Below are 9770 nucleotides of genomic sequence, written 5' to 3'. Positions count from 1 at the left end.
ATAAACTAAAATTAAAACTAGGACATAGGAAAAAAACGAATACCTATTTGAAAACCTGTGAAAAGAAAGAGAGAAAAAGAGAATTTTGATGATGATTTTTTAAAAACAAAATCTCCTCAAAACAACAACAAAGAATCCAAATCAACCAAGCTCGATAATTCCAAACCATGCTCAATGCAAATCTAAAGTTAAACTGAAAACTACAAATCCCTCTCCTCAAATTCACACTCTAAAATTCTTCACAAAGTTACAACAAAATTTCCTCTCTTCAAAACTTTGAAAATAAATAAATAATAATAACAACACCAACTCTTATGAATTTTGTTTGATTTTAGCATGAGTGGAAGTGGGTGTTGCATGAGTGCAGGAGCTAGGGTTTCAACTGTAGCTAAGGAAGGGGAGGAATCAGACAATGATGAAGACGATTCCTCATGCTTGGGAGCCTTGGCAATGGGTATCACTGATTGGCTTTTGGTGGATGTGGACTTGGATGTTTCGCTATGCCCCTTACGCTCCCTCTTTCTGGTGGATCGACTTCTTCGGTCTCTCGCTGAGGTGACTGTTTGGGTTGCTGTTGCTATGGGCTTAGTGGTTTGGAGCCAGTGGGGATTTCCTTTGGCGACTCTTTCTTCCTCACCTGTCCACTGGGTCGGTCTTGTTAGGCCATTTTGCTCTGCTTTGGCTTATTTCCCTTCGTTGCACCCTTTCCCCTACTAGATCGGAGGATTTTGTGCTTGTAGTGCTTCTTTTTTCGTTTTCCTCCTCTCGAGCTGGGATTTGTGGAGCTTTTTTGGTGCCCTTTGGGTGGAAATGCCTAGGATTTGGGCAGTTTCTCGGCACCCTTCTTCTCTCTATGTACCTGTTAAGATGGATTTATCTCCTATAGAGGTGGATATATCTTTCGTGGAAGGAGTTGGATGCTCCTATTTTGAGGCGACTTTGCTGGGCAGAGGTTGTTCTGGTCTTGGGCTGCAGTTGGTGCGATGTCTCCTTCTGAAGAACTTCTATTCTCTCCCTATTGAGGTGGGGGTTGTTTCTTTGTTGTTGGAGTTTGGTTACACTTTTGGTGGTCATGTTTCTTCTATGTGGGCCCTCGGTGCTTACACTATTGGTTTCCTTTTGAGGGTTTTTTCTCTTCCTACTCAGTTCCATGGATCTCTTTGTGAGGCATTGTGCCCTCCTATGGAGGTGGAGCGACTGCATGGTGTTTGGGTGGTGAAGGGGGTTTTTGGTTTGTCAGCCTTGGAGCTTTGGGATCTTGTTTGGCCTGGATCAAAGTGTGGGCCAAAAGATCTTTTCACCCCTTTTCTCCTTATTGAGGTGTTGAGGATGGGGGATAACAGTTTCTCAGATCTAGGTGCTCCCTCTTCTGGTTTGGAGGACCTTTCTCTTGAGGCGGGTGATTTTTTGGTTGCTGGATCTTTTCTATCTTCTCCTATAGAGGTGGAGAGTGCGGTGGTGCTTGTTTGGATGGATGCTCTCCTGAGCAAGCCTCTGTTTTAGCTCAAGATGGTTGAGGGTACCACTTCAAAACCCTTTGAAGTGGTTCTGGGAGCCATTTCAAAAGCTAGTTTTAAGGTTAGAGAATCCTTTCAAAATCCCTTTATCTCTAGGCATCTTGTTTTACTTTCCTTGTCTTTTCTTATGATAGTTTTCAAGGGCCCAGTCCAGATTGTTGTTGTTTTTGGTTATGGGCTAGTCATGCTTTTTGTTGTCTAAAGTCTTTGTCTCAGGTCAAGGGAGCCGAGAACATCCCTGCTATTTGGCTGAGGGTGCCTATTAACCCTCATCACAGTTTGAATCTTTAGCCTAGTTGGTGTAGCCAAATTGATTTATATTGATTATATCTTAAGTGTTTGGTTGGTTCTTCCTGCTGGTGTTTGCTGGCTTTTGTTGGCTCAACTTTGTTTGGGCTACTGGTTTTGTTGGTTAATTCTCTTTGGTAGCATTGTTCTATGGGTTCTAGATCCTGGTAAAATCTGAGGGTTTCAGGTCCCTGCAAAACCTATTGTAAGGGGTTTCTGGTCCCCTCAAAACCTGCTATCCCATAATCAAAATCTCTTATGAAAAATATAAAACTCAATTACTTAAATAAAGCTCACAAAGAAAAGAAAAACCCTAATCCTAAAAATATCACATTAAATCAATAAATCAACAATATTAAATTAATTCCAAAAATCCCTTTAAAATAACGAAACAATAATAAATAAATATTAAATCAGCAATCATAAATCCCTTAAAATTAAATAATTCTCTTCTTGACAATCAAGAAATAATTAAAAATTAATTCCAATTAAAATATAATACTCCACTAAAATAGAACTAATGGTTACACCTACTTAAATAGATAATAATCCAATAGAATAATGAGAAATAAATAAACAATAATCCATTCAAGAATAATAACCACAAATAATAAATCATTTAAAACTTATTAAACAATAAATAATAATAATTAATTTTCACAATTAATAATTAATTCTCGCAATAAATAACTAATTCCAATAAATAATAAAGCAATAATTTGCAAAATAAATGATTAACTCATTTAAAAATAATAAATTACTTAAAAAGAATAAATAATAAATAATTAACTAACTCGCACTCAAAAAGAATAAGAAAATAATAAATCATTTAAAATAAAAAATAATAATAAAATAACAAATCATAATAAAAAATTTCAACATAAAATAATTAATTTTAATTTTAAATACAATTATCCATAATAATAAAACAACTAGTTCCACCAAGAAAGAACAATTAGTTCCACCAGTAATAAAATAAAATATATTTTTCACTAAAAATAATCTCCACAATAAAAAAATATAATCTCCACAATAAAAATATCACATGCAGAATAATAATAAAAAATAAAAAATAATAAATAATCATTTAACAAATAATAAATAATAAATAATAAATAATAAATAATAAATAATAAATAATAAATAATAAATAACAAATAATAAATAATAAATAATAAATAATAAATTAATAATATAATAATTTATTTAAATACTAAATCATTTATCAAATAATATCCAATAACAATATATATTTATTAAATCAAAATATTTAAAGCCACAATAATCTTTAATTAATTATTAATTTAATTTACAACACTTAGACTATAATTAATATTAATAATAAAATAAAATAAAATCCAACACACTCAAATAAATTATAAAATAATGGCAACATCAAAACAAGACTTACCACTGACAAAACTGGGTAATCAAATATTGTCCAAATGACAAATTTGATGGGATAAAATAAAAACTAGGTAATTGTACCTAAATTAGAACAATGCCTAGGGTTAGTACATTTTGGGCCTTATACTATCTCATGTACAACCATTGGGAATTATAAAGACACACTAACGTCAATATATTTATCTCAAATAAAATATTATGAAAGTAATACTATCCTGAAGTATATGAGCATAATTAGTCCAATAACATAAGTCACATGAATGTATCCATACACACAAAGTAATGAAATAAATCACACACAAAGAGTCAAAACATAGTGTAACAAGTTAAAGTAACAAGTATCTAAAGAATAACATGGAAGGGCACTACAAATGTGGTGGAGGAGAATATGGGGATGCATGTTGTTAACCCTAAAGGAGTTGAAGAAATAAAAAATGATGTTGCAGACATGAAGATAGTGGAGAATAAGGATGCATGTGGCAATAGAGTTGCAGCAGAAAAGGAGAAGAAAGAAAAACAATTTTTGTTGCATAAGAAAGGAAATATGCTGTAGGAGTGAAAATTATAGAAGAAAAAAAAAATTGAAGCTAAGATTTGTTATTTGAAGGATATGAATTAATTAGTTAAAAGGAAGCATCAATTTGATGAAGAATACATGGAGGAGTTTGCAAACAAAAAGATAATGGAAGAGAAGAAAGTTAAGAAAATTTTGAATGTATATAATCTCATTTATGGTTATTTGTATACTTGTGTTGTAGGGAGATTCTTTATGAGATATTCAATTGAATGTACGAATAATGAGAGTGTGACAAGAGGGCATTGAGATTAGAAGGATGGCATGAAGAATAGATATGGAAAAATTTCATGATGACAATAATGCATATTTGTGGGTACATGAAAAATAAAGAATGAAGAGAAAGAGACATGTTTGACTTAGTTTCATCATGAAGATTGAGTTAAGTCTTACACTTTAAGAGGAAAGGTTGTTGTGGGGAATATTTACTAAAAATGCAAGGGAGGAGTGTGTAAAAGAGGCGGTGAGAGTAGATTGGAGGGAGATTTTGGTTGAGGAGAAAAATGAATATTGCTTTATGGTGGACCTAAATACACGAGGGTGCGAGGAATGCTGAATAAAATTGGTGGAAAGAGGTAGGAGTTATTCTAGCCAAGTGTCTGAAAATGTCATGAATGAGAAAATCATCTACAATAGCTAATTGTCTTATAGATGATTTTCTCTTATTTAATCGTCTTATTTGCCCTTGGAAGATGATAAGCTCAATTATGATAAATCTCGAGTTTTGTGATTGATATTAGTTTTCTATGAAAGAATAGCTTGCATGTTGGAAGAGCTACTCATATTGATTTCCCTTCAACAAGTTCCAAATTTGCGACTACATCTAAAAATGGTATCAGAACTAATTGTTCATTGGGAAGAGTGTTGAGGGATTTATGTCGATGTGATTGAAGAATAGAGAAAAATAATGAATAATGTGTTGGTCGCACTTCAACAAGAGAAGAAGTGTTGGGTAAAATATGTACTAACATCCTCCACTATGTGGAAGTGGTTAGAGGGGATTTTTAGAGTATACTTTCGAGTGCCATTTTGGGTAGAGAATAGCTATTGTGAGTGAATCTATTGTAGATACTTGATATTGAAGATTTTTTTGAAAGAGGGTACAAAGATAAGAGGTCACTTGAATGGGCAACTATAGAGTAGTATTGGAGGAAGAAAATCCTTTGGATAATGATGTACATACAATTGAGATTGAACGAATTAGATACTTATGTAAATAGATTTTGTACAAATATTAATGATTGTAATAAAGAATGTCATGCAAATGACATAATGAAGAAGAGAAGTGTGGTGGAGGAAGATATGAGTACACATGTTGCTGACCCTAAAGGAGTTGAAGGAATAAAGAATGATGTTGTAGAAAAAGCATGTCTTCTTGAAGACATAAAGATAGTGGAGAATAAGGATGCATGTGAGAATAACGTTGTAGGAAAAGAGGGGGTGAAAGAAAAACAAAATTTTGCAGTAGAAGAAAGAAAAGATGTTGGAAGAGTGAAAATTTTAGAAGAAAAAGTGACAATAGAAGTTAAGATTTGTTATTTGAAGGATATGAAGGAATTAGTTAAAATAGAGCAACAATGTGAAAAAAGTACATTGAGTTTGCAAACAAGAAGATAATGGAAGAGAGAGTTAAGAAAAAAATTGACTTTCTATAATCTTGTTTATGCTAATATGTATGTACTGTAGGGAGATTGTTTATGGAAGTTATTTAAGAAAACTTTTATGATGACAATAGTGCTAATTTGTGCATTGGAAAAAAAGAGAATAAAGAGAAAGAGATGTGACTTAGTTTCATCATGAAGATTTGAGTCCGAGTCTTATACTTGAAGAAAAAAAGTTGTGGGTAATATTGACAAAAAGATAAGGGGGGAAGGAGGATTATGACAGAAGGTTTTGGAGAGAAGGATTTTGGTGTTAGAGAAAAATGTAGAAAAACAAGTTGATTTAGGGTGGGTGGATCCAAGTTGAAACTCAAGATTCACCATTACATATTGATATTCAATTAATATTTTATTGTTTATTATTCTTTCCTATTAAATCTCGTGGTTGAATGAACCAAAATTATGCAAATTTCAATAGTCTTACACTGACAATAATGTAAAATAATATTCATTCATGCCAATGCCACAGAGTTACCATTTGACATTCTATGCTCATGTGCATCTCCAGTCGCAGTGAAAATGGAGTGAGGAAGTTCTTGTCTATTGCACTAAAACTTGCAGTGCTGCACTATATAATTTTAGAAAAAATCTATTAAGTACCTTCAGATCTATGTAAAGAAGATCAAGTAAAAGATAGAAACATGGTGCAGGTATTCCGCCAAATTGTCTCAAACAAATCTTTTTTAAATCATTAATTCCACCAAATTGTCTCAAACAAATCTTTTTTAAATCATTTATCTGCAGATTTTTACTATCTGCACAGTCTGCCTGGTAGAGTTCTCTAGACCTATCAGATTTATTATCCCAAAAACTAAAATATTAAGATATTAAATTTTCTTGCCCCTTATAATAGCTTAATGGCCGTTAAATTGCAATCAACAAAATGTACATTCTCTTGTGTACATAAGTCCTTGAAGATTTATTTGAATACAAAGTAAATTTAGTGATCATCATACAGTTAGCTTGGTCAGTCGAATCAGGGGAAATGTTCAGAAACCTCTTATCTAAATCTCAAGAACATTGGAAAATTGTTTCATTGTATTCTTCCATTTCAAAATTTGTTTGGAATGAAAATAACATTTATAAATATGTTTTTGAATTCACTACAGGTGTATATATGTCATTTAATGTATCAGGTTAAATTAATGATTCATCAATATCTTTTTTTGATCATGGATCACTGATCCTGACATGAATAAAAAATATATAGACTGAATCTGAATGATCACTGATCCCGAAATGAATAAAAAATATATACACTGAATCTGAATGAATAAAAACATATAAAAATGAACCTGAAGAACATTCTTAAAATTAATTCTTAATGAATTATGGAAAACCCATGCCAAATATTTACAGAGCCGGATACTTTTTACATAAAGCAGAGGATCTCAAGGAAGTGACCTCTGGATCTCAGAATTTTATGACATCCATTCAAAATACAGAGCTTACAGAATAGCTTGCTTTCAGCAGTTTCGACACCTTGAGACTTCATCCTAGCCAGTATCTATAAATGATTACTTATAATAACACATCATCAAATGTGATGTCAAGAATTGAACTAAATACAAAGATTCAACCTCAAGAATCTCCCATTGTAGGAACAAGAGAATTTCATCCCCGTAGCTAACAAGTTCCAATCTATGATTTCTTTACCCCTTTATGAAAACATCTTCAATCTTTGATATCTGCCTTAACTTCGCATCTGAATTGGCCTGATTGATTTGAATGATGGTACGTCTTGCAGTTCAATTACTTTAACTGTGCGTTGCTTCTTGGCTGCAAAAAAGCATTAGTCATTCATTACCTCACTTCACTCATAAATTACCACCCACTACATAGTTTAAGAGTTTCAAAAACACAAACCCTTTTCTGCTCGTTGGTACCCTTCTCGAAGCCTTTTCTTTGATGCTTCTATCTTCTCTTTTACAGATTTATCATCACGAGAGTTCAATTTCTGCACAAAAAATATCACAAGAATGTCTTCAAAATGAAATTAACCTAAAATAAATTTATGATTCAGGCAATAAAATGCATCCACAACTCAACTTAAAAGACATTTTGTCTTTCACTTGTAACAAATTTGGAATCAGGTGAAGTAACATTGACATCAAATTTCAATCTCAGAGTGAAGTTTGCTTACATGTTGGGAAGGAAGAGAGGTAGGCCTGGAATCTAACTTGTCATGCAAATTCTCTTGGGAAGGAAGAGAGGTAGGCTTGGAATCTAACTTGTCATGCAAATTCTCTTCAGAGGACATATGTCGCTGCCTTACAATTTTCAGTCTCCCTGGAGTAGGACCAATTCTAAAAACCTTGTATTTACTAGTACATTGATGCTCTATATCTGAATGCTTTTCACCATCCATTTTTAACACCCCATTTCTTGTCTTTTCTGCTGCAATGTTTTGCTTGCTACAGTGATTGGCATCCATTTTTGTTTCAGGCATTTCTTGCATTGTAGATGTGCCTGAAAACACAAAACCTTATGAATGTTATACAATTTGTCACTAAACCAAGCAAAAGAATGCAAGGAGAAAACAAAGATAAAAAATTACCTGCTATTGCAGCTGTAACAACATTTCCAGTAGATTTTATCTCTTCATTTGCAACCTCTCTCCAGCTACTACATTACACCACAGAAAAAGATTTTGCAACTGGGTATAAGTAAAAAGAAACATATATAAGCAAAATGAAAGAACTTGCAAGTGGGTATAAGTAAAAAGCAACATATATAAGCAAAATGAAAGAACTTGCAAGTGGGTATAAGTAAAAAGCCTGAATTCATCCATAGATTAAGCATATAAATAGAAAGACCATTCAATTCTCACAAAGAGCTAGAAATTGATGTTGGATACCTTTTATGTTGATGTTGAGAGTGGGATGTAGATGTAGATGTAGATGTAGATGTGTAAAGCTTCTCCATAATCTTGTCTCTCCTCTTCTTAAATTGATGAGGACAATCGGATGCTGCAACCAGGATTGCACGTTCAATAAGAGTGCAAATATCAGCTTCTGCGCCCTCAAAAAACTTCCTCCATTTTGCCATCGATTCCATTGACATTCTCATCATTTTATTTAACTCCAATTCTCACTCTTCCTTAATGCCCAATGCTCAATAGATGATGAATACTTGCAACAAAAATAGCCCCTGCTTTTTTCAGACAGATGAGGATAGCTTATACTTGCAACAAAAATACTCTGCTCAATACTACACTCATTCTATTTATAAAAGCTCCAACTACCAGTTGAAACAGCATTGAGTTTACATGCAGTTTTTTTTTTTTCCAATTGAATTTATATTTTAATTAATTATTTATATTTATAGGCAGGAGATGGATATAATAACAGTTTAACTGATTTTTTTTAAAATCAAAACAGTTTAATGGCTTTTTTAAAAATCAAAACAGTTTAATTGTTTTTATTTTAAATTTAATTAAGATTTTGATTAGTTCTTTTTAGATAAAAGGTAGATATAATTATGTTCAAAACAGTTTAATTGATTATTATTCAAAAAATCAATGATTGATTTTTTTTTAAATACCCAATTTAGAGTTTGAAACTGTTAGTAAGGAATTGAACAGCTCTTGCTTTCAAATATGACATCTTTTATATTATTTCATAGCTATTTTATATTTTAAGAATACAACCACTTCTCATTTTGTAAAAATCTAGTGATGAGAGCATTTTTTTTAAATAAAATAAAACTATTCATTTTATTATACTATCATCTAGGACTGGAATTTGAAGGTCACTCTTATTTGTTATATTAAATGTCAAATTGATAATTATTAGTAATAAATACAATATAAAAAAAAATTATTACAAGTTACATTTAAATTTGTAAATTCATATTAAATGATGTTTAAGATAATCTTATCAACTTAAAAATAAAAAATAACAAATAATTATTTTCTATCTTTAAAATAAAAAAATTAATATATTTTTAATAATAATTATTATAAAATTATTTAGATTAATATTATAAATTAGAATATTATATCATATTTATCTATACTAATTTATTATAATTTACTAATAGTTTAAGGTGTCATTTATATAGTTATATAAAATTAGAGTGAGTCAAATTATATAGTCTAAAATTGAAAACATATGATCACACATATCATCAAATTATAGACCTAGTACCATGTAACATACTAATTAAAGCATTGCAATGTCTCTCGCCCAGGCATTTTTGAAAAATCCTTGCAACGACTCCTTTGCTGCGCTGGACCCTGTGCTGGGCAGTGCTACTGCGGACGTACCTGGTGGTGGATCTTTGTGGCCCCCGGCTTCGCTGGACTCTCTCTCGGCATCCCCC

General features: G+C 31.9%; 1 protein-coding gene across 1 annotated transcript; it reads right to left on the bottom strand.

Annotated features, from left to right (window-relative positions):
- Positions 1 to 6816: 6816 nt before the first annotated feature.
- On the bottom strand, positions 6817 to 8644 carry LOC131061479 (uncharacterized). Its single transcript, XM_057995177.2, has 5 exons — positions 8305 to 8644; positions 8005 to 8072; positions 7591 to 7916; positions 7314 to 7404; positions 6817 to 7226 (listed from the first exon to the last, which is right to left on the bottom strand). The coding sequence occupies exons 1-5, from the start codon at positions 8517 to 8519 to the stop codon at positions 7141 to 7143; spliced, it is 786 nt and encodes a 261-aa protein (XP_057851160.1). The 5' UTR covers positions 8520 to 8644; the 3' UTR covers positions 6817 to 7140.
- Positions 8645 to 9770: the final 1126 nt, after the last annotated feature.

This window comes from Cryptomeria japonica, chromosome 8, assembly GCF_030272615.1.
Source record: "Cryptomeria japonica chromosome 8, Sugi_1.0, whole genome shotgun sequence".
Classification (NCBI taxonomy): Eukaryota; Viridiplantae; Streptophyta; class Pinopsida; order Cupressales; family Cupressaceae; genus Cryptomeria; species Cryptomeria japonica.
This window is presented reverse-complemented; position numbering and strand designations above follow the sequence as displayed.

Coding starts and splice junctions, on each gene's coding strand:
- LOC131061479 (XM_057995177.2), bottom strand. CDS start 8,519: ATGATGAGAATGTCAATGGAATCGATGGCAAAATGGAGGAAGTTTTTT. Junction 8,073..8,304: donor TCTCAACATCAACATAAAAG/GTATCCAACATC, acceptor GGTGTAATGTAG/TAGCTGGAGAGAGGTTGCAA. Junction 7,405..7,590: donor CCTCTCTTCCTTCCCAACAT/GTAAGCAAACTT, acceptor TTTTTTGTGCAG/AAATTGAACTCTCGTGATGA.